General features: G+C 61.5%; 1 protein-coding gene and 1 long non-coding RNA gene across 3 annotated transcripts in view; one reads left to right on the top strand and one right to left on the bottom strand.

Annotated features, from left to right (window-relative positions):
• Positions 1-715: 715 nt before the first annotated feature.
• The window catches only part of FRMD1 (FERM domain containing 1), a 38,565-nt gene continuing 13,203 nt past the window's right edge, over positions 716-26,077 (bottom strand). Inside the window, exons 3-15 of one of the 2 annotated variants that reach the window (XM_057528071.1) lie at positions 16,690-16,803; positions 16,436-16,573; positions 12,240-12,330; positions 7,147-7,226; positions 6,717-6,793; positions 5,576-5,762; positions 5,316-5,471; positions 4,964-5,029; positions 4,706-4,774; positions 3,957-4,131; positions 3,015-3,389; positions 1,609-1,688; positions 716-1,032 (exon numbers count right to left, since the gene is read on the bottom strand). In XM_057528071.1, the coding sequence (XP_057384054.1) occupies positions 817-1,032; positions 1,609-1,688; positions 3,015-3,389; positions 3,957-4,131; positions 4,706-4,774; positions 4,964-5,029; positions 5,316-5,471; positions 5,576-5,762; positions 6,717-6,793; positions 7,147-7,226; positions 12,240-12,330; positions 16,436-16,567 (1,704 nt within the window). In that variant the 5' untranslated portion in view covers positions 16,568-16,573; positions 16,690-16,803 and the 3' untranslated portion in view covers positions 716-816. The remainder of the gene's footprint in view (positions 1,033-1,608; positions 1,689-3,014; positions 3,390-3,956; positions 4,132-4,705; positions 4,775-4,963; positions 5,030-5,315; positions 5,472-5,575; positions 5,763-6,716; positions 6,794-7,146; positions 7,227-12,239; positions 12,331-16,435; positions 16,574-16,689; positions 16,804-26,077) is intronic. The other variant, XM_057528072.1, reaches the window with a different exon arrangement.
• LOC130704763 (uncharacterized) lies at positions 6,675-7,636 on the top strand. The gene is made up of 2 exons (XR_009005238.1): positions 6,675-6,919; positions 7,169-7,636. It is a non-coding gene; the product is annotated as an uncharacterized LOC130704763 (long non-coding RNA).

The following is a 26,077-nucleotide window of genomic DNA, read 5'->3' as shown; positions in this document are numbered from 1 at the left end:
GTCCCCGCGAGGGGCTCCGAGTGGGCACCCGGTGAAAGCTTCCCTCCACCGCTCCGCGCCCACTCACCCCTTCTGCCCACGTTCGTGTGCACGCGTGTGCTTGCGTGTGCACACGTGTGTGTGTGGGACAGCAAAGCAGTCCGTTAGGCTGGGCTCCTGCTTCCAAAAGTTCCTTTAAAGGACCCTAGACCGGGGCAGATGCAGCCTCAGTTCTTACCATGGGGACCCGACTCAGTGTGACCTCGGAAACTCACGGAAAAGCAGGGGCTCAGGCCCCAACAGCTCTGGATGCCCATCCCCGCCCTCCAGGGCCCCGGCCACACCTCCCTCGCCGCCTGCTCCTGTGGCCGCGGCCGGGCGGCTGGGGACCCCTGAGCTGAGACACCTTCCCTCGAGCGTTAGAGGCAGCGCGGCCCACGCGCCACTGCGCAGAGACTGGAGCCCCGGACCTCGGCTTCTGCCTCCTGGAGACGCGGACGGAAGATGCTCGGACCGGCCATAGTCCGAGCAGCAGGGAAAGAGAGACCTAGTCGCACCTCCAGGCCTGACACAGCTGGCTCCACCCCTCAGACAGGTGAAGGTGCAAAGCCGCCAGGAAAAGGGGCGGTGCCAGGGGCCCTGTTCAGGCTGGCGGTGGGAGGCGGGAGCCTCCAGGGCAGAGAGGGCCGGCGAGACGGATGGAGAGATGGACAGAGCCGAGCGGCGTGGACGGAGCCCCGCGTGGATGGAGCGGCGCTGCAGGGACAGAGTGCCAAGTGGGCGGAGGCGTGCGGCGTGGACGGGGCCCTGCGGCGGTGAAGCGGCGCCCCGAGGCGTCTACACCACAAACTCCTGAGGGAGCTGGTCTTCTCCGAGCAGGTCCAGGGAGCGGGAGTTCACGGACCTGCTCGGCCCGGGGTCCAGCGCGCGGCGGAGGGGGCAGCTGCGCGGGGCGGGGCGCGGGGCCGAGCGCGGGGCGGGCGCGGGGCGCACGTCGTCCACGCTGCGGCTGTGCGGGTCCGCGGGTCCGGCTGCCGCCCGGGCCTCCGGCACCTGCAGGGAGAGACCACGAGGCCGTCCTGCAGCCGCCTCCCCCTCCCCTCCCCCTCCCGCCCCCGCTGAACTCCAACCTCCTGCCGGCCCCCCCGCGCCCGCCCGCCTCCCTCTGAGTCAAATCGCACCCTAACATTCACTCTCTTTCCAGGGTCACCACCCGCCCACTGGGGCTCCCCCAGGTCCGCCCTAAGCAAAGCCCGGCACCTCCAGCCCCCCCTTCCTCTGCCCCACCTCCCAGGGCCCCTGGCTTTGGCCCCCCTCCTGCTCCTGGGGGCCGGGGCGCAGCCCCCCAGAGCTCCGCACTCCTGGGGCCCGAGCTGTACCGGCCTTGTTCACACCGCCCACCGCCTGGGAAGGGGGCGGGGCCGGTGGACGCCCCACTCGGCAGGCCGAACTCTCAGCCGCGGAGGCCGAGACCCAGCTCCTGACCCGCCTCGCTCCCTAAAGCCTCACCGGTCCCCCACTGCCCGAGGAGTCTCCCGGGAACCCTCGGGCGGGCCTAGGGCCCCTGACCTGACGGGGCGCGCGCGATGCGGAACAGGGAGCGGCCGCCTGGCCCACGTGGGGACCTACCTGGTGCAGGGCCTCAGCGCTCGGGCCCCTCGTGCTCACCAGCGTGACCCGAACCACGGCCAAGGGCTGCTGGGAAGAGGCTGCGAGGAGGGCGAGGGCACGTGAGCAGGGCCTGGGGACACCCGCCTGCTCCCCGCAGAGGGCAGCCCACCCCAGGGCCCCAAACTCTTGAGATGAGACTGGGTGCCTCTGTGGTTCCCGCACCCCTCCTCTCAGGCCTCGGGGTCACAGAGGGGTGGGCTGTGACCTTGGCCTCCTGCCTGCAGGTCATCTGGAACCCCAGACTATCACGCGTGTTCTCCACGTGAGGTGTCGGAGCCCCTTCGAGGAGCGATGGTTTCCGTGGGCGACCCGGGATCCTCCCCTTAGGTGGTCCCCGCCTGTCCCAGCCTTCTCCCCGCAGGGTCCCCCAGGACCCCACCCACTCCCTGCCCCCCACTCACACTGCCCTGTCCTTCTGCACCGGGCTGCTTTAGTTGTCCAAGTGCTCTGATGTCTAATCAAAGCAGGCGCTTACTGGGCAAACACCATCTTATCATTATTATTGCTCATACCAGATTGCAGACCACACACTTGGGCAAAACCTCAGAGTTGGAGACCGATCTGTCCTTTATCGCTCAGAATGTAAAGGTGGACACGGCAGGTTGACCAAAACCACCTGACACTGTGTGATCTTGGGTGACCTTGGGTGACCCTGAATTCCTCTGGTTGGCCCTAGGTGATCCTGGGTGACTCTAGGTGACCCTGGGTAGCACTGGGTGATCCTGAATGATTCTGGGTGATCTTAGGTGACCCTGAATGACTCTGGGTGGCCTTGGGTGATGCTGGGTGACCCTGCATAACCTTGGGTGACTCTAGGTGGACCTGGGTGGCCGGGCCCTGAGGCTGGTCCCCACGATTACCCATTGCATCCACTCTCCAAGACGCTGCAGGTGCTCAGGGAATAGCAGAGCCTGCGTAACCTTCCTGGGGTGACAAGGAACCACTTCAGCGCCCCCGCTCCCAGACCTACTGCGGAAGCATCCCTGAGAACAAGGAGCTCATGCTAAGCTGGGTGGGTGCTTGGTCCTAGAATGGCTCATAAGTGGCCGACTGTCACGTGACTTCTACTGACCCCCGCGGGTAGCAAGAGAGAAACCTGGCTGAATGCTTTCCGATGGGATCTTACATGAGGGACGCTGGCCAGGCCAGGCTCCCTAGGAGTTACCAGCTGCAGGGGGACTGAAGGACCACCACCCACCACGTCTTGCAGGGAGGGCCCTGTCCTCCCTCCTCTGCTCCCAGGCCTGGTGGTGGAGGGGCCCCTCTGTAACAAGGTCCCCAAGAACCAGGGTCACGAGCACCCCAGCCTCTCCCGGCATGCACAGCGATGACCCAGCCGGCATCTAGCCAAGCAGCACACTCACCTTCCCCCTGGTCCCGGGTGTCGCCCTCAGGCCCACCTCTGCCACCACCAACTGTGCCACGGCTGCTCTGGCTGGTGCTGGAGCTGCAGGGCGGCTCCTCCCCGCGGAGCGCTGCAGCCCCGACGAAGGGCTCATCCACCGACATCTCCCCGGGCTCCACGGGCCCCGCCAGCTGGGAGTCGGCCTCGATGCCCGAGGAGTGGGAGCTGCAGTGGCTGCCAGACGAGAGGAGTGAGAGGCGGTGCGGGGGACGCCAGCCTCCGTCCCCATTGTCCCCGCTGCCAGGGGAGCCGGGGGACGCCCTGCTGGCCGGGTCCAGGTCCAGGTCCAGCTCCAGCACGTCGCTGATGCAGGACTCCCGGTAGCACTTCTTCTCTGTGTGGGGGGAGGGGGGCGCCGGTGTAAGAACAGCGCTGGAGACGGAGCCGCAAGTGGCCGACAGAGGCCCAGGGGTCCAGCCCAGCGCCAGGCCCAGGAAGATGCAGAGTGGGGGGAGGGAAGTGCCACCCAGAGACCAGGGCCCCGAGTGTCCGCTGTCATAGCCCAGGCCCCCAGGTGGCATCTGTCCCCGGCAGCCGGTAAACTCCTAGCACTCGCCCTCGTGCTCACTGCCCTAGGGCTCTCAGGTCTCAGTGCGAGGGACCCCAAGCAGCCCCCGCAAGCGGGCGTGCACACATGTGCACACAGGCACGCCATGCTCACACACGCATGCGTGCGTTGCCAGGGCCTCCAGGAACCGCCTGGGGGTTACCGCGGCCCTCGCCTCGCCTCCCCCACGGCCCCCATCTTCAGAATCAGGCCCCAGGAGAGCTGGAGGGGTGGGGTCGCCACCACCCGCTTGCCAACCCCCCGGTGGGAAAACAGGGTGCGACGCGGGCTGCCGCGCCCCGAGCGTCCGGCCTCGACCGCAGAGGAGGGGTGGGCGCGGCGGGACGGCCCCACCTCGGGCCTCCTCCAGCTGCCGCAGCCGCCGCAGCGCGGGCTGCAGGGCCAGGCGCAGCTGGTGGCTGGCGCTGAGCAGGCGCAGCAGGTGGCGGGAGCGCCAGGGGCAGCCCGTGCGGTACACCAGCTTCCGGGCCGCGGGCAGCCCGTCCGGCCAGAGCTCGAACTTCTTGCCCTGAGCGGAGAAGAGACGCGACGTGACGTACCGAGAAAGCCAGAGCACAGCGTCAGCCAGACCCTCTGCTGGGGCCGCCCTGTTTCTGTCCTGCCGCCTGATTTCTCCTGGCGGTGCGGGTGGGGGAGGGGCCTCAGGGCCGCTGTAACTCGGCGCCCGCCGCGCCGGGCTGGGGGAGGCGGACCCCGTGGCCCACGGCCCTGTTGGGCCCTCGAGTGCAGCCTGCACCCAGGGCCCACCGTCCCTGCCCCCCGCCCGGCGCCAGGCCCGGCCCAGGGCGTCTGGACGGAGCGCGTCTGCGGCCTCCTCTTCGCCCCCCTTTACTGTCTCCACGCAGGAGCCAGAAGTTCTCCTGGTGATGAGAACCACGACACCCAGCCTGGCAGGAGGGCACTGCCAGGGGGCGGGGCCGTCTCCACGCGGGACACCCCCCAGGCCTCAGGCTGTGTCTGCACCTCGTGGGCCATGACATGCCTGGTCAGTGTCCTGAAGGACAAGCGTCTACCAGGCTCCCCTGGGCTCCTGGGGGCCAAGACACCCCCCCCCCCCAGCCCCGACCCCGTCAGACACGCACCAGAAAGGCCAGCTTCCCGACGTGGTGCCAGGGGAAGTCGTAGAGCAGCTGTGGAGCGTGGTTCACCTCCTGCGAGACAGCAGGGCCGCGTGCACAGGGCCAGCCAGAGGGAAGCAGCAAGGCCAGCCCCCGTGGGGGAGGGGAGGGGGCGTTAAGGAGAAAGAGGAGGGGGGAGGGGAGGGGCAGGCGGGAGAGGAGGGGGAGAGGAGGGGGAGGGGGAGGAGGAGGAGGAAGAAGAGGAGGGCCCCTGCCGGTCACCTGATAGACCTGCACTCCTCTGAGGGTCAGTCCCAGGACAATGGTAGGTCGGTCCTCCTTCTTATCCTAAGAGGACACAGACGTTGGCAAGGTCTAGAGCCCCGGGCCTGGGGTTGTGGCCCTCCTCGCAGGCCCTCGCTGGTGGACCAGGGGTGCCTGAGGGCTGAGGTGGGGTCCCTGGGCCTCCTCCCATTTCCCCTCTGATGCTGGGTCGGGGTTCCGGTCCTAGGACAGCCGTGGGGACTCTGTCCCTCCTGTCCTGGGTCGGGGTCCCGGCCGCCCTGTGGACCCTTGGGGAGGTGCGCCCCGGGCCTGAACCGCCCTCCCCCGCCTGGCGTCCCCGCAGCTGGACCTTGTACAGCCTGAAGAAATGCACGGGCACGTCCTCCAGGCGGCAGGCCTCCCGGATGAAGTGCAGCACGGCCTGCTTGGGGCTCAGGCCCCGCTGCTCGCGGTGCAGGGCGGGCGTGTGCCGGAGGATGTAGGCGCTGCCCCTCTTGGCGATGACCTGGGGAGGGAGCCGCAGGCCATCTGTCCAGCCGGCTCCCCCTCTAGCCCGGGGACTCCCCCCGCCCCCGGGGGCGGCGGCCAGGCTGGAGAGAGGGGCCTCACCCACTGCGGGAAGTAGGCCTGCGGCTCAAAGTAGCGGCCCGAGTGTGCCGGCTCGCGGAAATTGCCCAGGTCGGCCTGCAGCCCGTAAGCGGCCAGCAGGAAGTAGGCCTCCTCCCGGTGGGCGCACTGGGACCGCAGCACCCGCTCCTTCAGGTGGCAGTAGTACAGGTGCCTGGCCCTCCTGTCGCTGACAGGCGAGCGGGCTCGGGAGGGCTGTCCCCCTGCGGCCCGCGGCCTCCCACCCCGCCAGTCACCGCCCCCCGCCCGCCAGGCCCCGTCTCGTTGCCCCAGGGCCCCAGGACCCTCAGGGCCCTGTAGCGGGGGAGGTACAGGTGGATGTGCTGCCTCCCCCCAGCTGCTGAGAAGCCAGGTGAGCCTGACTTCGGGCAGGGCTCCTGGGACCCAGGACTCGGCAGACCTGGTTTATAGCCGCTCATTCCCAAGAGACGGGCCCCTTTCTTCTGCTAATCTCCCAACACACACAGGGAGCAGGGCCCCCCGGGAAGAACAAGTTCAGATCTTCTAACGCTACCACCAGCGACTGGCCCCATAGCTCGGGGCAGCCACGCTCCCTCCCCCCAGCCTGCCTGTTCTCCCCTCCGAGACTTTTCTAGAACCTTCCCTCCCCCCAGCTCTCTGCCTGGGGAGGCTTGTGGGGACCCCGGCCCGCTTGCACCTGCTCAGGGGATTCCTGGGACACGGGCCCCGCTTACCCGCCCCCAGTCTGGGCTAACTCAGTTCCTGGGGCGCCCCAGGGTCTGTATTTTCCCACATGCTCTGGTGGGGTTCTCTCGGGAAGGTAGCCCCAGGAGCTCAGAAGGAGGCCCTCCAGGTGTGCCAGCCTGGGGCCCTTTCCCACCCGGGCGGGGCACCAGCAGCTGGGCATGCAGCCCAGAGCAGGAGGATGGTCCCCACTTACAGAGGAATCCGCAGACCCGCCAACGCACACCTGGGAAAAACCCCACCCTAGGGCATAAAAATGCCCGTGTTTGAAACACTCTCTTGTTTCTGCCCTAGTCTTTACATGTTGGTTAATTAAAAAGAATGGCTGCACCTCTACCCTCCAAGCAACAGCGATACCGCATCCTGACAGGTGGTCACCCTTCCGGGAACGTGCCAGAGAACCAGCGAGCAATTTTACCTGATAAGCCTTCCGTTTTCCACGTAGTACTGCACCCTGAGGAAGGCCACGAAGGGGGCACCGGGCCTGCCGCTTCCCTGGGGGTGGAAGCGTGGAGAGAAGGCGGTACTGAGACCTGGGGGGAGGGGGCTGACCCCCGGCTGGTGCTCAGGAGGGAGCCATCACCTCCGTCACTTCCGACCCAGCCCGAGGCCACAGCTCAGGTCCGTACTGCGGGGCAGTCCATGATTTTATGTCACTTTGTTAAAAGGAAAAGCTGAGCAAATGTCCAGAACACTCAAGGGCATGCACCTGCACCCACGTGGCTGGCTTCCCTGCGCCCGGCAGACTCCGCACTGGGACCTGGGGTGGGGGGCGGACCCCCCGGGGGCCAGCAGCTGGGCCTCCCGGGCCCCTCCACCCTGCCCTCCCGCCTGGCAGTTTAGCTCACTCTATGCATTTCTCTCTTCCAGTCCTTTGAGAAGTATTTGCTGAGCTTCTGCTCCAAATCCATGAAGACGTGCTCGCTGTCTACAAAGAGAAGCAGGGCCTGGAGCAGAGCGTGCTGGGAGGGGCCCATGTGTGACCAGTCACACGTGGTGGCCTCCTCGGGGTGGCAGGCTGAAGGAGCGTGTCTCCTGACGTGCAGGCTTTACCGGGTGGTTTTCCAAAGTGTGGAATCTTTAGATACTGAAACCTAGACACTGACATTGCGATGGCACTGGAGCTGATACTTGCCGGGGGCGTGACCGTCGGGAAGGGTCTTCCTTCCTCCCAACAGCCCCTCTCCCAGCTGCAGACCGAGTCCTTCGAAACTGGAAAGGCCTATAAACCTGGGACCAAGCTCCCCAAGTTCAAGTCAACAACCACGTTAACGTGGTCACGCTGGGAATGGTCACGGGGAACCCTTCTTTCCAAATTCTACGCTCTGTGTTTTCGGACTATTACGACCACGTGTTTCCTTTGTAAGCTGGAGAAAAATGAGATTATTCTAGAGAGGAGCGTGGGGCGGGCTCAGCTCCAGAACCGGTGACTCTCAGGGCCTCGACTGCGCCACCTGCAGGCCCCTCTCTGGCGACAGCAGGACAGCCTGACCCCTCCCAGCCCCAGGAGGCCGCCTTGGAGGGAATAGGCAGGGCAGTGCCAGGGGACCAGGGCGGGGCCGCCACACCGCTCAGCAGCCCCCGCCTCAGGAGGCGTGAGCCTGCCGTGTGCAGGCTCTGGGCTTGGGACCCTGAGCCAATCCCCGCATCCTCGCGTCCTCAGCACCTCGGCTGTGTCTATGCTCACTTTGCAGAGGAGGAAACCGGGCCTTGCAGAGGCTAGGAAACACGCCAGTCACACAGCTAATAAAGCCCTGGCAGGGGTCCTAGGGTAACCCCCTCCCCACCGCCAGGCCAAGGACCCTCGAAGCCCGGGGTCAGCAAAGGAGGGCCCTGGGCCAAACAGAGCTCAGCCGGGCTCCTCTGTCTACGCAACGTCTGTAGCCGCTTTCATGCTGCAAAGCCAGAGGCCCTCACTATCTGGCCCTGTACAGGAAGTGTGCCCACCTCTGCTCTGAGCAAGCACTGCTTTTCATTCATCTAGACCATCCTCTGCGGCCGGGAGGCTCCCCCAGGGTGGTCGGAGCCCACAGGCCTAGCCATCGCATACCGTCTGACCTTGGCGGTGCTGTTAAAGGATCGGGGTTTTGTCTAAGGAGCCCGCATGTGGGAACAGGAGTGAAAAGCCGAGCCCGCCTTGCAAGGGGCTGCAAGGGCCCTTTTTCGCATATGATTATCTAAATCACCTCCCTGCTCCTTCCAACCTCCCCCCCCCAAATTCACAATAAAGAATAGAAAGAAACAAACCACCTTCAGCTTAAGTTCAAGCTCTAGAAGAAAAGTCCTGACAGCATCACTAACCTAGACGACAAAGGCACTAGAAACGGATCGAATGTGTTGTTTCTCAAAGTCGCCCACTAGCCCCCCAGCTGCAGCCCACCCGCTGGACGTGGGCTTCCAGCACTGCCCACCTGAACCCACGGGCCAATCTTGCACCACTAGAAGTAGGGCCCAGACGTGGCGTCGGGTGACGGACACGCCCGGGGCCAGGCCTGCGGTACGTGTGATGCTGTCCCACCCAGAAGGCTGATTGGAGTGACTGAGCCGTCCAGCCAACCTCCGGGACAGGGAATGGGGATGAGGGCCAATTTAGGTGATGCTGGGAGGAAACGGGACCCTAGAGTGTGGGGCTGCCAGCGGGACAGTGGACGCACTGGCCTCAGCAAGCCACTGGCACGAAAAAGGGGAGGGGTGTCAGGAGCCGCATGTGTCCCCAAATTCTTATGTTGGAGCCCAAACCCCCAGGACCTCACAGTGTGACTGTATTTGGAGCTGGGCCTTATAAGAGGTGATTAAGTGAAAATGAGGTCACTAGGGTGGATCCTGTTCCGGTGGGACTGGTGTCCACATAAGAAGAGGGGCTCAGACACAGGTCTGCACAGAGGAACGGCCACGTGAGTTCCAGGGGAGAAGACGGCCAAGCACACGCCGAGGAGAGCGGCCTCAGGAGGCACGGCCCCACTGACCCGGGATCTCAGACCTCTAGCCTCCAGACTGCGAGAAAACAGGTTTCTGTCGTGTAAGCCGCCTGGGCTGAAGTACCTGTTACCTGAGGCCCGAGCAGGGTACACAGAGGCTGCCCCTGACCCTAAGAGATTTCGGGACAAGGTGACAAAAACACAACGCGGGGACGTTATTTGGGTCCTTATTCTTACAAAACAGCTATAAAAAGACATTTCCGAAACAACTGGGAAATTTGAATATCAAGCGAATATTAAATAATATCAAGAAATTGTTAATTCTGTTGGGGGTACAAATGGCATTGTGGCTATTTAAGAAAATATTCTCTTTCAAGAGATATGTAAAGAGTATTTAGGGATGGAATAGCATGAAGACTGGGATTTATTTTAAATAATCAGCAAAACATTCAGGGTTCAATGGAGCAGGTATGGCAAAAGGCTGGCAATTGCTGCACGCTGTTTTCTCTACTTTCATGGATGTCTGAAAATTCTCAAAATACTTTTTCAGTAAAATGAGCATTGCATCTCTCCTCTATCCCGCAGGGCTACCAGGACGGGGGGCTGGCTGCGCGTCCCTCCATCCTGGGCAGAGGGAGACTGGGGTGGGCCTGTGAACCCCACCGGCCCCCCTGCTTCCTCCTCTGAGACCTCCTTGCTCCGGTGGCCAGCCTGCCACCCCTCCCCCGACGTCCTCTATTATTTTACTGCCGGTGGCCGGGCTTCAGGTCCATCCTCACTCCTGCGTCTGGAGCCCCCAACGTGCCCACCCACTGAGTCTGAGCCCGCCTGCACGTCCCACACCCAGACCCCAGCAGGACCTCGGAGGGTCCGGTGGTGGCGGCACTGCACCTCAAGCCCTGGCGGGGGGACCCAAGGGCTGGCGGCTGTCCTGGACCAGGGAGGCCCAGAGTGACACACACCCTCAGCTAAGCCACCTCCAGATGCTCCAGAGGCCCAGGCTCCCAAGTGACAAAGCTCAGGAAGAAGAGGGGACCACTGAACCCAACCACCGCGTCCCAGGGGTAGGGCGCCCCCCAGAGCCTGCGACCCCCCTCCCCCCAGGGCTCCTGGTCTCAACGAGTGTCCGCATGAAGTCACCACGTGTGTGCGTCCCCTGTCTCTGCTTTACCGCCCGCGTGTGCCCGGTCCTACGCCATGAGGCCTGTGCCGCGAAGTGAGCGGGTCCTGCCACCTACGCCAGCCCCCCGCGCAGCCTCTACCAGGCCCACCAGGACCCTCTCTGGAACGATGGGGACTTCATTTCCGTGAGGTGGGAAACTTCTAGAACAAGACGACAGACTTGTTGAGCAATGAGCACTGGCAACCCTCTCCTCCCCCAAAGGAATCAAGCTTCTTAGAAACACCCGCGTCCTGATTGGTTGTCTGCGAGGACCAGACACAAGGCGGCAGCGTCCAACGGCTAAGACGGCGATTCTGGACAGAAGTGTAAACTGGGGCAAAGCTACCCATTAACTGAGCTTTCCCTGCAAAACGGGAAAAGTCCACTAATATTAAAATTTAACCCAAAGCTGCTACTCTAGGACGTGAACCCCATGCTGGGCGCCGGGCCCCCTGCCTGCAGCACCGTCTTACCGAAGTCCCTGATTCCGTCCGGGGCCCGGAACTGGGGAGCTCTTTCCTGACAGACAGGAGAAAAGGCGGTTGTCTTGAGCTCTACCACCTCCCCCGGGCCAGCCTGGGGGTCCCACACGGGACACCCCAATTCCACGGCGGGGTCTAAGGGCAGGAATTCCCATCGGGACCTTGACCTGTGACCCCACCTCATCCTCCTTCTCCTTCCTGCTTGCTCCGCGCCTCCCCCACCACCCCCCAAGCCCCTAGGCACTCGGCTACCAGGAGTCCCAGGGCTCGGCTCTCAGCCACGCTGAGACGAAATTACAAGCTGCAAAGAGAGCCTGGCGAGGACGGGAGTCGCACCAGTGACAAGCCCGGGGCCTCCATCTCTGTGCTCGGGGCCCGGAGAGGTCAGGCGGCCCAAGCACGGAATCCTCTCTGCGGCTGGGGCCGAGGGAACCCACGTGGGACGAAGGCCTGGGTCATCACGCGGGGGCCACCGCGGGATTGTTTCCCTCGGAGAAATGCTTACAAATCGGCAGGACACGCTGCACGGACGGCCGAGGGAGAGGCCGGGTCCTCAGAGCCCATGTCCCCCTGGGGTCTCCCCATCTCACTCGGCCCCCACCTGGACGCCTGCCTGGGGTGCGCGGGCTGGGGGATCCAGGCAGAGGGTCAAGCTCCCTGGCCCTGCCCTGTGCTCGTCCACTGAGCCCGGGGGCCTGGAGGGAGCCTGGGACGGGGGGACAAGGCGGCCGCGCCACCTCGTCTGCCAGCACTGCCCCTCCTCACGCCAGGGTCCCACGGAGGCTCCATCTGACCCACGGCTCTGAAGTGGGTCCTGCAGACCAGCAGGGCCAGGGCTTCCGGAAAGCAAGCTTCCAGCCTGCTCACCCTCTCCCTCCAGAGGAGGGGAGTGTGCGAGTGTATGCGTGTGTGTGTGCATGTGTGCACCAGCGTGAGAGCATGTAAACACGTGTGAGTGTGTGCCTATAAGTGTGAATAAGTATGTGAGGGCATGAGTGTGCCAGCAGGTGTGTATGTAAGTGCGCACGTGTGAATGTGTAAGTATGTAAATATGTGAGACAGTGTGCACGAGTGTGGTTATGTGTTTGTGTATTTTGTGTGCGCGTGAATACTTGAATATGTATGTGTGTGCCTGAGTGTGCATGTGTGTGAATGTGTAAGTATGTAAATATTCGCATGTGTGAGCATGAGTGCACGCGCCTGTGCTCCGGGGCAGTGAGGGGGAATCACCCAGATACCCTGGTGCCCTTGGAACACATGGGCACCAGGCGGCACCAGGCAGAGGCCTGGGGTCTCCTTCAGACTCAGCCCCAAGCACCCGCCCTCCCTGCCCTGGGAGGGGCCCGGGGGCCCAGGGTCGTAGGGCAACGCTTGCTTACTTCTTATCACACTGAGGCCAAAGAAGTGGGCTTCTCTGATGCCGGCCAGGTCGCACACCTGCTGGAAGAGCTCGTGCCCGGTGGCCTGCACCTGCGATAGAGATGGGAGGTGCTCAGGGCGCCGAGCAGGGCGACCCCTGGAAGAGGAGGGAGTCCAGAGGAGGGTCCACCGAGCCGGGCTGGTGGGCAGGGGAGCTGGCTCAGCGGGCTTCCCGCTCAGCGGAGTCAGGGCTCGGGGTCCCTGGTCACTCCCCAGGCTGACGGCTAGAAGTCCCCCCAGTGCAGCGGGCCGCCTGTGAGAGGGTGGGACCCTCATGAGGGCGGGGGTGGCGTGCCCAACCCCAGGACAGGAGGCTGCTCCCTGCAAGGACGGGGTGTGGGAGGCTCCGCCCCCAGGAACCCCACTGGCCTCTCTCCTCACCCTAAGCCAGCATCGCTAGGCGACTCCTGAAAGCGGGGCTGGCGTCTGGGCACCCCTGAAAGGGGCGTGTGCTGCAGGGGAGGCCCATGTCTCCCCACGCCCCACTTCTGCCACAGCAGCCGTCCTGCCCCACAGGGACCTCCTGCCGGGCTTCAGGGCCCAGGCCGAGCCCCCAGCGCCGTCACCTCCCCGCCCCTCCCCGCTCCCACGCGGCCCCAGTCCTGGGTGTGCGTCCACGCCTGCACGAGTGAGGTCGCTCTTCCGTCGGTGTGTGTACACGGAAGGGCGGGCTCTCTCCCTCAACACAACTATTAGCCAGTTGGCTTTCCATCACCCACAAATGCTTCATTACGCCTAAAAAGTTAACAACATCCTATATCAGCCATCCCACACGTTCAAATTTCCGGTTGTCTCACAAACGTCAACGTTTTCGTGCTTTGTTGATTTGAATCCAGACTCAAGGAAGGCCCCACCCCGGGACCCTTCCCCAGCCATTGATTTGTTGGGCACACAGGGTCCTTTATCCCGTAGCCGACGCGTCTCCCTGGTGGGTCTGGCCCTCCGTCCTCTGTGCTTCCTGGGCCGGTGGTTGGTCCCCACAGGCCTACGTTGCCGCCTGGCACCCGTGTCCGTGTGTGTGAGGCCAGCTGCTGGAGGCTCGTGTTCACAGAATGGAGACCCATTTACGGGGGCAGCTGAGGGGCTGGAGTGCGACGGCCCTGCGGCCCGGCTCCGGGCAGCCTGACGACGCTGGTCGCAGGCTTCCCGGGGACGGGCGGAGCTCCGGTGACTCTGGGAGTCCCGCTTCTTAGCGGTCAGTGCCCGGGAGGCCGGCCTTGTCATCGTCCATCTGGTTTGGTGAGGGACAATCCCTCCGCCCGCGATGACGGTGACGCATATTCGCAGCAAGGCTTTTCCCAGCCCATGGCTTCCTAATGCTTCGTGTGAAGACGCACGCGGTACAGTTAAATACGGGGTCCTCCCTCGCTGCTAGCCCAGTGTGCACACGCCCCGGAAGTAACTTGGCTCCGCTGGCTCCGAGTTGCAGGGCCAGGAGGGCGAGGCCGCAGGCGCTGGAGGCTGGCTCCGTGGGCCCTGTCGCAGCCGAGATCCACGTCTCCATCTAGAGGGTTCAGCTCTGCTCTGGCTGCACGGTCCTTCAGGACGACCTTCCCGTGAATTTCACCGAGGAACCACACTCACGTAGGGCAGGGCCAATGCCCCAGCACCTCCCCTCCCCACCCCCCAGCCCCAAGTCCCCTTGCTGCACTCTCCCCGTGGCATAAGGCACCTCTAAGGACACAGCAAACCCCCGGAAAACCCATCGATCAGCTCCAGCATCTCATCGCTGGATGGGGACGCCGAGGCTTGGGGGCCTTGACTCCAGTACAGAAGTGTGTCCCTGAGCAGAGGAGAAATTCCCAGGACTCAGACAAGACATTCCCGGGAGCCATGGGGCATCTCAGACCCCTTCCGTCCCCTCCCAAAGGTAGCCCCAAACCAGCCCTGCAGGGACCAGCGCTCTTCGCCTGACCCCTCCCACTTCAAGTGCTGCGTTTTCATAAACCACAGTTAACCTTCAATGAGGTTACCCACCTCCCCCAGGGGCCAGCCAACTTTCTAGGCGCTTTCCGTTGCCTCTCAACTCAGCTAAGACAGGCAGACGAGGTGAGAGTAGGAAGGAAAGACAGACACAGAGATTCCATCTTCCTCTGATTGGGCCCTAGACAGCCCGAGCGTCCGCGATGGCTGAACACATGAGACAGACGTTTCCACGTGGACGTTAGCTTCCCGAGTTCTCCGTCCCCCTCGCACCCTGCCCCCCGCGTTCCCAGAAGGGAGATGCAGAAACAGGAACTTATTTCTCACAGTCAGCGACGTCCACCAGGAACACTCCCTTCACGGGCCAGATGGGAGGGCTGACCCCTCCCCAGCACGCCACCAAGACGGGGCCTGGGGCTCCAGAGCACAGGAGCCCGTGGCCTGTCCAGCTCTGCTGCCCTGGTTCTGCTCCCCTGCGGGCAGGGGGCTACACGTGCAGCGAGAGCGCAGACGGGCTCTGGAACCAGGCGGCCTGGGCTGCAGCCCCAACTCGGCACTGAGTGCTCGCCAACCCTGGGCCTCAGTGCCCCCGTCTGTGAGATCAGACCAACGGGGGGCAGGGCCCCGGCTGCGCGTGGAGAGGGCTAACGGAGGGGGCAGAGCCGGACACGCGGGGGCACCGGTTAGCGCAGGAGGGGCTGCTCCGGGCCGAGATGGGGGAGAGAGGCCTCGACCTCAGCTCAGACACGCCCGGACGGGCCACTGCAACCGAGCTCCAGAGACCGCCTGGCACCGGAGGACTCAGGCCACTTCATTTCCTCTCGGGCAACTGGAATGAGGTGGAAAGATGTCAAACTCCCGGCTGGAAGCGACCTGGCCCTGCACTGACCCGCTAGACGCCCCGTGTCCCGAGGGCCGGAGCTGGGGCGCAGGCAGCCCGCGGTGCAGGCTCTGAGTCGCCGCGGGGCATGGCGGCGGGCCCACAGCACGGCCGGCTTGCCCGGTGTGTCCCCGCGGGTGTCTGTGCTCAGGCCAGGCCCTGCGCACCCCTACAGCTGCTGTACAGAGACGGGGGCTACCCTCCCCGGCTCAGCGTACCCCTGCTCCCCGGGAAGTCCCGTCGGGGAGGGTCCCTGCAGGGCCGGGAGGCCCTGTGCGGCCAGCGTGCAGCCCCCCCTCATTCTGGACTCTCCTTCACAGGCAGGGAGGAGCAGGCGGGGCCGGGGCACCTGCGGGGCACCTGTGTCAGCGGTGCTGGCTGACACAGGTCGCCCTGAAGACGTCTGCGTGACAACCGCTGTCCCTGGGGTGGTCGGGGGCCGGGGGAAGGCGGTAAAGGCGAGCTTCGTCCCCAGGGATGCACTGGTGCTCGCAGACAAAGTGTCATTCAGAGTCGGGCACACGCCACCTCTGTGATGAGGCTTCTTAGCTAATGGCTCTGACTTCAAACAGCTGCCTTGTCTGGTGGGAGTTTGCAGGAGTCACATGCTTCCTAAAGAGAGCCTCCATCCTGCACCTGCGCCTGGGTGTCACCCTGTGTGTGGAGTGAATCCATGGATCCCTAAGCGACAATTCACATCTCCCCTGAAAGGACAACCTGAGTCACGTGGCCACCAGCTAGAGGCCAAGCAGGGTCTCTCACGGACACTGTCGAGCGAACCCCTGCTCCGCTGTCCCCCAGCCCAGCGCTTAGGGGCTGCCCTTCCCAGGCAAGGCGGGACCACCTTCTCGGGAGGACAGACCCGCGGTCTCGCCCCTCCAGGCCGGACCTCACCGTCACCCGCAGACAAGGTGTGGGCGGCCTGACTCCCGTCTGCCAGGTCAGAATCTGGTTCCCTCAGCAGCTTTAGTGTTTATTCCAGGCCGAGGACGCAGCTGCCCTCAGATCCACCCCTGCCCGGGTCACGGGAAGAGGCTCCAGAAGGGATGGGCCCCTCGGAACAAAATCAGCCCACGTGGGCGCCGGACGCTGAGGACTGTGTCTGGCCTGGGCCACAGCCGGGGGCTACAGACCAAGGGACACACACTGTGTAAAGGTGGCCAGAGCCAGCGCCTGTTTCTCTAAGCTGGGGGGCAGTGGTGTGATTAGAACACAGTGCGGGCCCAGAGGGCAGGCCCGCCAGCACACGGGCCCCATGTGGTCCCCACGGCCACCCCTCACACATGGCCCGGCTCACCCCATGGCCCCTGCTGTCCCCCTGCTGTCGCCCACCCGGCTCTCCTCCGCGCTCACCCCCACGACCAGCCGCAGCCGTTCCCGCGTGGGGAGCAGCACCAGGACGTCCCTGTGCTCCGCGGGCATCTCGCCGTCCCGGGGCCACTTCCACCAGCCGCACATGGGGTCTCGGGACCAGGAGCCCTCCATCCCCTCCTGCGGGAGAGAACTCGTCAGGGGCGCGGCCCCAGAGGGACAGGACCACGTGTCACCACGTGTGGGCCCTCTTCCACCGGCCGGACACAGGCGCAACCCTGCACCCCCAGACTCACCCAGCTCCGGGCTTCCTGGGACAGGCACCCTGCTGAGCTCCAGGCTGGGAAACCGCCCGCAGTGGAGCCCGGCCAAGGTCCAGGGTCATAAGTAGCCGGCTACGTGCAGGTTGACTGGAATGCAAATAAACAACGCGCCAGGCTGACACCGCCCAGCTCCAGCTAAGCCAGCTCCCCCATGTACCACCTTCTCCTTTGCAGGGACCGAGAGTAGGGCCACCCGAGGCCCTTGGCACCGACCCCGGAACCAGGGCTGCCATGGAGGGCACTGGAGGAGCTGGAGCTCGCCCGGGTCCCCACTGCAGCCCCTCCCACTCGCGTCTGGAAATGAATCCCGAGGTAGCAGACAAGGTAGCAGACACCGGTCCCCAAACACGGTCTCCCTGAAGGCCCGCTCTGATCCCTTTGGGCCGAGGTCACAGCCTCCTGCCGGGCCCTGAGCCGGTGAACTGCTGAGCTCGTGAGCTCTGACCCGCGGGGAGGAGCAGCGCCAAAGGGCGGGGCCCCTGGAGCCCCCTGAACGCGGTTTCTGCTCCCACAGGCCGGCCAGCACCCCCGTGTTTCCATTACGGGGTGAGCCTGGAAGGGTCCCGAGCTGTCCCCCTTCGAGAGGGACTCCAAGAGGCTTTTATTTGGCAAACACAGGAAGCTCCTCGAGGGGCAGCTGGGCAGGTCCTAGGGAATTCGGTTCCCGCTGTCCCTACGTCTGGCCCTATGGGGTTGGAAGGTGGGGAACACAATGGAGAGAAGGAAACCTCTTCCCGGCTCTATCTGCCTGTGATTCCTGCCCCCCCGCCCCCAGCTGTACGGGTTGCACATGAATCTGAAGAGGCTTCCGCCCTATCTTTTTCTCTCCAGGGTGAATGCAAAATTATTCTCTTCCGAGATGTGTGTGTCCTTTTTACCGGCAACTTAATGATTTTTAAAATGGCCAAAGAGCCTGAAAACAGATGCCGTATCCCGTGATCCCCTGCACGTGCACCCCGGTTGCTCGATTCACTGGCCGAGATGTCCTGTGACCCACTGATGAGAGGTCCCTGGTGCTCCTGCTGTAAGGAGCAAACTGGGAGGACGTGAGGTGACCGGGCAGCTGCACAAAGTGTGGGCACACACATACACACACACACACACACACACACACACACACACAGAGGAACCCCGAGGTGGTGGACGGAGGGACACGGAAGTGGGGCTTCTCCCGAGGAAGGTGCCAGGGACAGACGTCAGCCCCTGCTGGGCAGTCAATGATCCACAGCCGAGATGCTCTGCCCCAGGTTTGCTCCTCTGACCAGCACTGGGTGACGGTGCCTCACTTGCCTGTTCGGTGCTGGCCGTGCCGTAGGTGACAGTTGGCAAAGGAGCTCCAAACACCTCCGGTGATGAAAAGGAAAAGAAAGGCTGCTTCTTGTTGATAAATGCTCCACCTTGCATCACGTATCAGGTATCAGGGCAGTGGGTGCACTTCCTGGAGAGGCTGTAGAGGGTCTGCACCAGGTGCCCCAGGGCCCCCTCCCACCAGCCAAGGACCCCTGTCCTCTGGCTTCTCAGGAAGGTGGGAGTGAGATAAACACACTTCAAACACTCGTGTCTTCAGCAAACATCATTCTCAATGGTGAAAAAGTGAAAGCATTTCCTTTAAGATCAGGAGTAAGACAAGCTTGTCCACTCTCACCACTCTTATTCAACATAGTTTTGGAAGTCCTAGCCATGGCAATCAGAGAAGAAAAAGAAGTAAAAGGAATATAAATTGGAAAAAAAGAAGTAAAACTGTCACTGTTTGCAGATGACATGATACTATACATAGAGAATCCTAAAGATGCCAACAGAAAACGACTAGAGCTAATCGATGTATTTGGTAAAGTTGCAGGATACAAAATTAATGCACAGAAATCTCTTGCATTCCTATACACTAACAATGAAAGGTCAGAAAGAGAAATTAAGGAAACAATCCCATTCACCATTGCAACAAAAAGAATAAAATACCTAGGAATAAACCTACCTAAGGAGGTAAAAGAGCTATACTCAGAAAACTATAAGACACTGATGAAAGAAATCAAAGATGACACAAACACATGGAGAGATATACCATGTTCGTGCATTGGAAGAATCAATACTGTGAAAACGACTATACTACCCAAAGCAATCTACGGATTCAATGCAATCCCTATCAAATTACCCATGGCATTTTTCACAGAACTAGAACAAAAAAATCTTAAAATTTGTATGGAGACACAAAAGACCCCGAAGAGCCAAAGCAATCTTGAGGGAAAAACACGGATCCGGAAGGATCAGGCTCCCTGACTTCAGATTATACTACAAAGCTACAGTAATCAAGAGAGTATGGTACTGGCACAAAAACAGAAATATAGATCAGTGGAACAGGATAGAAAGCCCAGAGATAAACCCACGCACCTATGGTCAACTAATCTATGACAAAGGAGGCAAGGATATACAATGGAGAAAAGACAGTCTCTTCAATAAGTGGTGCTGGGAAAACTGGACAGCTACATGTAAAAGAATGACATTAGAACACTCCCTAACACCACACGTGAAAATAAACTCAAAATGGATTAAAGACCTAAATGTAAGACAGGACACTATAAAACTCTTAGAGGAAAACATAGGCAGAACACTCTATGACATAAATCACAGCAAGATCTTTTTTGACCCACCTCCTAGAGTAATGGAAATAAAAACAAAAATAAACAAATGGGACCTAATGAAACTTAAAAGCTTTTGCACAGCAAAGGAAACTATAAACAAGACGAGAAGACAACCCTCAGAATGGCAGAAAATATTTGCTAACGAATCAACAGACAAAGGGTTAATCTCCAAAATATATAAACAGCTCATGCAGCTCAATATTAAAAGAACAAACAGCCCAATCCAAAAATGGGCAGAAGACCTAAATAGACATTTCTCCAAAGAAGACATGCAGATGGCCAAGAGGCACATGAAAAGCTGCTCAACTTCACTAATTATTAGAGAAATGCAAATCAAAAACTACAGTGAGGTATCACCTCACACCGGTAAGAATGGGCTTCATCAGAAAATCTACAAACAGCAAATGCTGGAGAGGGTGTGGAGAAAAGGGAACCCTCTTGCACTGTTGGTGGGAATGTAAACTGATACAGCCACTATGGAGAACAGCAAGGAGGTTCTTTAAAAAACTAAAAATAGAATTACCATATGATCCAGCAATCCCACTACTGGGCATATACCCAGAGAAAACCACAATTCAAAAAGACACATGCACACCAATGTTCATTGCAGCACTATTTACAATAGCCAGGTCATGGAAGCAACCTAAATGCCCATCAACAGACGAATGGATAAAGAAGATGTGGTACATATATACAATGGAATATCACTCAGCCATAAAAAGGAACGAAATTGGGTCATTTGTAGAGACGTGGATGGAGATAGAGGCTGTCATACAGAGTGAAGTAAGTCAGAAAGAGAAAAACAAAAATTGTATATTAACGCATATATGTGGAACCTAGGAAAATGGTACAGATGAACCAGTTTGCAGGGCAGAAAGTGACACAGATGTAGAGAACAAACGTATGGACACCAAGGGGGGAAAGCAGTGGGTTGGTGGTGGTGGGATGAATTGGGAGATTGGGATTGACATGTATACACTAATAGGTATAAAATAGATAGCTAATAAGAACCTACTGTATTAAAAAAATAAAATGAAATTCAAAAAAAAAAACCACTCGCGTCTTCTGAGCTGGGTGGGTGCTCAGGTGGGAAGCGGCCACCTGCTGAAGGTCTGTGGTTCTGGGTCTCGGGGGAGGGCCACCCCTGCACTGGGCCCTCCTGAGGGCCGCTGCCCCGGGATCCCTTCTCTGTGCAGCCTGCCTTTCTCTGGATGATGGCCTTTGTCCTCTAGCATGAGATGGACCTGCCAAGAATGTTCTAGAAATGAAGCTTCTGAACCATAAGCCCATAAAGAACAGGTGTCACAAAACAACGCAGGAAAACCATTCAGCAATAAAAGGGAGCAGAGTACTGGTACGTGGACAAACGTCAAACAGTCACGCGACCCGAAGAGCACGTCTTACATGATTCCATGAAATGTCCAGAAGGGGCAACATCCACAGAGGCAGGAGGCAGGTGCGCGACGCCTGGGGGAGGCGCTGCACACGGCGTGGGGACGTACCACAGCAGACGGTGGAGGCTGCACAGTCCTAAGTTTACCAAAACTCACTCAACTGTTCACTGAAAATGAATGTATTTTACAGTATGTAAATCCTGCCTCAATAAGGCTACTGAAATACATGTTATAAAATAGTAGAAAACCACAGAAAGTCATCAGTCGATGGCACGGAATGCAATGCAACCATCTGCCGGAAATGCCCCTTCCAGCAGGTGTGTGTGCGCGTGTGCGTGCACCGCGTGTGTGAGTGTGCACACGGGCGTGTGTGCGTGCGAGTGCCCTGACGACAGGCTCTCCTGCACCGTCAGTACCGCGTGTGGACCCTTCCCCGTGTGCCTCGCCTGCCCTTTACGGAGCCGGTCCTGATGGTCGCAATGGCCCATTTCAGGGACAGGGGATCTGAGTTCAGGGGTCGAGCTGCTTAGTTAGCGGTCGGGGGGGGGCCCGCCTGCCTCCCGCCCCACCGCTACGCCCACGTGCACTTTGCCCACTCCCTCTGGTGCGCCTCCGGCCTGACCCATCCCGCGTCCGGTGAAGAGCCCAGCCCAGCCCAGCCGCCCTGGGCCGTTCTCACACCGCTTCTTAAAGTGCTTCTTTCATTCTCGCCTTTCCTGAAAAGGCGGTTGGCCAGATGCAGCGTATTTTGCTCATTTTATCCGTAGGGAGCGTGAGGCACAGAGAAGCCACGTGCTGCGCAGGGCCCCTGGCTGCAGCGTCTCTGAGCCGCCCCCAGAGTCACGTGACAGGCGCTCATTCTCATGGACGCGTCCAGGGTGACTCCCGCACTCGGGAACAACAGACGTCAGCGTTTGGGGAAGCGCAGGGGTCTGACTGCCGCCGGGAGCTGCAGGTGGGTGCGGAGCGCTGGGGGGTCCCCGCTGTGCCTCTGCTGGACGACGGGAGCTGAGGGCCCCTCACAGCGCCAGCCCGGTGACGGAGACACTGGAGGGGTCCCCCCGCGGGTGTCCAGGGCCCGGGTGCCTGGGGGGCTGAGAAGAGCCGGCCCGGAGGAGAGGCTAGGCGGCTGCAGCGCTGCCTGCTGCCCACGCGGGTGGGCCGGGCTGCGTCTGCCGCCCGCTCCACCTCTTGACCTCAATTAAAACCCAGGGCCCAAGAGCAGGGTGCGGGGCAGCGTGCAAGCCCGTCGTCCACCCCTTCGGTGCAGCAGCTGCTCTTCCTCCAGCTGGCCTCTGGCCAGGGTTCCACAGCGACGCCCTGCAGGGAGGAGCTCCTGGCGAACTCATTTCCCAACAGCAAGCGCTGGCAGCCCCCCCCCCCCCCCCCCGCCACGCAGTTGGAAGCAGGGCTCCTGGGCTCAGCTGCCACCCACAGGCCTCACACAGCACAGCGCAGGGCGCCTCCGGGCCCTACTCTCAGGCTAAGATCCAGGGACACGATGGTGACAGACAAGGAAAGGAAGGGGGCCGAGGGACCGCGTTAGCGGACACAGTGGGACGAGGGCCGGGCCCACCACAGCTACAGGAGCACCAGGCCCCCGGCCCCGGGGGAGGGACCTCCCAGCACACACCGGAGACCGCTGCCCCCAGGCTGTGCTCCGATGTCCCTCACGCAACTCTCTAAAACCAAGCCACCCAGTAACTCGCCCTGGCACCGCAGCTCATACCCGGTCCCCCAGTCCTGCCGGGGAGCTGCTGTGAGCGAGGGGACCTGCTTCTGGGCTCACTCCCTGGGCCCTGATGCCAGTGCGACAAAGCTCCCGAATCAACTGCCCATTTGTGGGACACTTGTGTTTCTAGTGTCCACGCAGCTCTCAGGAAGAGGGGGCACAAAAACGAGAACTTGGGGCAGAGAAGCGTATCTCAAGGATGTGTGCCTTTTGCGTGTGTTCTAACGGAACACACGCAATGGTTTCTATTTCAGAGAAATGAATCATAGCAAACAAAATTCTATGACGTCAGAAAATTAGCCAACCTAGTTTGAACAAGAAATTAAATAAATGAATTAACCTGAACAGTAAAGGCATCTGAGAAGCACGGCAGGAAGGACAGTGAAACTGTCAGATCGTGGGAGGAGCTGCCCTGTCCCCGCGTCCCTGGGCACAGAGATGGATCTGGAAGAATTTGCTGAGACATGGGAACACATAAGGGCCGACCATATGGGGCGTGGACATGGCTGGGGGCCCGTTTGGGTCCCGGAGTTCAGAGTCAGCAGGTATGGATGCCCACACTAGGATGGGGGCTGGCAGCAGGAAGTCCACTGGCGCCCGGCCCCAGGGGGACACACTGGGGGGCAGCAGAGTGAAACACCTCTTTTCCGTGAAACCCGAGCCCTTCCCAGTCTTTAATATAAATCAACTCATGTGTTACGTGTGACACTTTATTTTCAAGACTCCCTAAGCCAAGGTCTCCCACACTTGCCCTGAACTCCTGTGGAGGGCATGAGGGCAGGGGGTGCCCAGGGACCTTCCCCCACAAGCAGCAGGTGAGGAGGGGGCCAGCCGGCAGCCCCAGAAAGGACTACGTGGCTGGTGAGGTCAGCTGGCTCACGTGTTCAATTAGCCTTGGCAAGATTTGAAGGAAACCTCTATTTCAGGCCTCTGATTCTTCCCCCGGGAAACAGCCTGTCCCAGGACCACCAGCCCCTACGGACGTCAGATTAAAACAAGCCCGTCACACTGCAGCTGCCACCATCACCGGGCCCGGAATGGAGCTGAGTAGGAAATATCAGAGCGATGCGTGTAGCAAAGATTCCATAAATCTGCACCCGGGGCTGGGACGTGCGCTGTGTTTGTGCTTCACGAGTGTGAAGACCTCATAACCCCTGGATTAAGGAAGCCCAAGGGAGCAAATGCTCACAACGTGCCCCTGAACGCGCTGCCCCTTCCCGTCGGTTGCAGGAAGACGAAGCCCGCAGGAAGGGGGAGCGTGGGGGGAGGTGTGCGTGGTGCTCCGCAGCAGCAAGGCCCCCCCCCCCGAAACAGACTGTGCTCGTCCCGGCCCCAAGAACCCCTCCACGTCCCCCGCCCCCAGGAGACACTCCCCCACACACACGAGCCACCCCCTCCCTCTGCGTCAGTCCCCGCTCGAGTCACAGTCACGGTGCCCTTTAGATCAGGACAGCGCACAGCCCTGCAGAAACAAAGCAGCCTCCGGGCCCCAGCTCTGCAAGGCAGAGGGACACAGGGTCTCGAAGCTGAGAGGCAGCCCCTGGGGCCAGAGCCTCGTTTCTCCCCGTCTGAGGGGGAGCAGGGCCCCTGCGACAGGGTGGTGCCCACCACAAGGTCGAGGCGAGCTCACTCCTGCCACGGGCTTGAGTCCACGGAAAGAAGGAGGTGCGAGCAGCCCCATGAGATTACGCCCCCGCGGCGCCCACCTCCGTCACAGGGCTGACTTGGGGGACGGTCACCCTCCAGCAGAGACCACGGCCACGCGCTGATCACGCGCAGACAGGGCTGCAGAGCCGCCTCTGATCTTAGGGGGCTGGAAGCTAGGGCTGGGAGTGAGGCCACAGCTAAGGTCCCACTGGGCAGGGGGCTGGGGACGGGGCCCTGTCCTCCCAGGACCGACGCACACACGGCTATGGTCAGCGAGTGCCTGTGAATGAACGCAGGGAAACCCGCGTGTCGGGGAAAGCCTGTGGGGTCCAGGGGGCCGGCAGGCGTGGGCTCCGAGGCTGGGCGGGGTGCTGAGGAAGCTGATGTGAGGCCGAGGCAGGAAGCCTGTCCTGGAGGACGCTTGTCATTTGCAGTGACTCCAGCGAAGGTTTCGAGTCTTCTGTAGAGAACCAGGGACGGGTGGCCCGGCCCCAAAGACCATGACAACGGGGTGTGGGAAACGCAGGGGGGCTGCAGCTGCCCCAGCAAAGCTGCTCCGTGACCTTCCATGGCTCCCAGCCGCCCAGCGCCCCTCCACCTCCAGACACCGCCTCCCCAGAACAGGTAGCACTCGAAGTCTCCGCCTGGCGGGGTGGATGGGGGGTAACTTTGAACATCAGGTGGAATGTAAAGGTCACGTCAGTTCAGAAAGAGGGCTCCCTGCCGTTAGGGGTGAACCTCGCCCCAGCCGGGGCCGCAGTTCTGGATGCAGCCCGTCCCGGCGTGCTCACTGTGCCCTCCTGCCGTCCTCCCCACCCCCCCACCTCCTGCTCAGGCCCCGGCCGCAGCCCCGCCCCAGTCTTCCCGCAGCTGCCTCGTACCTCCCCTCCCCTCCCCCCCAAAGCTGGGGCTGTGTTATTTCAGGGGAGCGGGTGCTGGGGGGACTGCCCGTGCCAGCATCCCTGGTCACGGTCCCCTGAGCCGCCCTGGAGCACATCCCCAGCCCCATTTTCCATCTCACCCCTGCATTCCCACCACCGATTTGGGTCTCAGCTCACCTCTCACTGTGAGAGCTGCTTCCCAGAGCGCTGGATACGCACACCAGCGGGGCTCCTGCCAGGAAACAACCCTAAGCCCAACCCCTCTGAGGCACAGAACGGGAGAGCTGGGGGCCCGGCGCGGGGGGGAGGTCCTGAGGCCCTCACTTACTTTCCCCCTAATGTCAGCTCTCCTCGGGTCACGTCACTTAAAGGGTGAAGCAAGACACTGTCCTCGTACCCCCTCCATTTTGGTAGGGTCTCCCCTGTGGATGGTGGCCCCGTCACCCTCTGGGGCCCTCCACCCCTCCTGCACAGGGCTTTAAGTTGTGCACCCAGAGCACAGACTTGGAAATTGGGAACGGGGCAGGGAGCGTGGGTCACAAACAGACGGAGGGTGTTGGCGGTGGACAGAATTTGGTGTTTGCAGAAACCGCCCCCGCCGCCGCAGGACGGCAGGGCTGAGGTGTCCCTGGGGAGAGCTGGCTCTGAGTCACGCTGATGGGCCCCCTCATCCTATGACAAGCTGGGGGCAAGGACATCCTTGTTCCCATTGCAGGGGTAAGAGCACTGAGGCTGGAGGAGCCGGGTGCTTGTCCAAAGGCTGCAGCTGTTACTTGGTGGGGCAAACTGGGGCTGTTCCAGTTGAGGACGTGGAGTTCTGCTGCTCCAGCTGCCACCCTCCTGTCACTGTCACCAGCTCCGTAAGGACGGCAGAGGACCCCTGGGGTTGCCCTGCATCCACCCTCAGTCTTGCTCTGGGGCGGCCCAGGATGGGAGGAGGGAGTGCAGGAAAGGACAGGACTCAGCCAGTTACTGCAGCTGGGCAGAGGCCCAGGCCCCACCCCCAGCTCCCATTTCCCCCTTCTGCCCAGAGAGCAGCTTCTTAGAATTCCCTCCCTGCCAGCCTCCTCT

Source organism: Balaenoptera acutorostrata, chromosome 14 (assembly GCF_949987535.1).
Source record: "Balaenoptera acutorostrata chromosome 14, mBalAcu1.1, whole genome shotgun sequence".
In the NCBI taxonomy this organism is placed as follows: domain Eukaryota; kingdom Metazoa; phylum Chordata; class Mammalia; order Artiodactyla; family Balaenopteridae; genus Balaenoptera; species Balaenoptera acutorostrata.
Note: the sequence above shows the minus strand (reverse complement) of the source record. Positions and strands in the feature narration are given on the sequence as shown.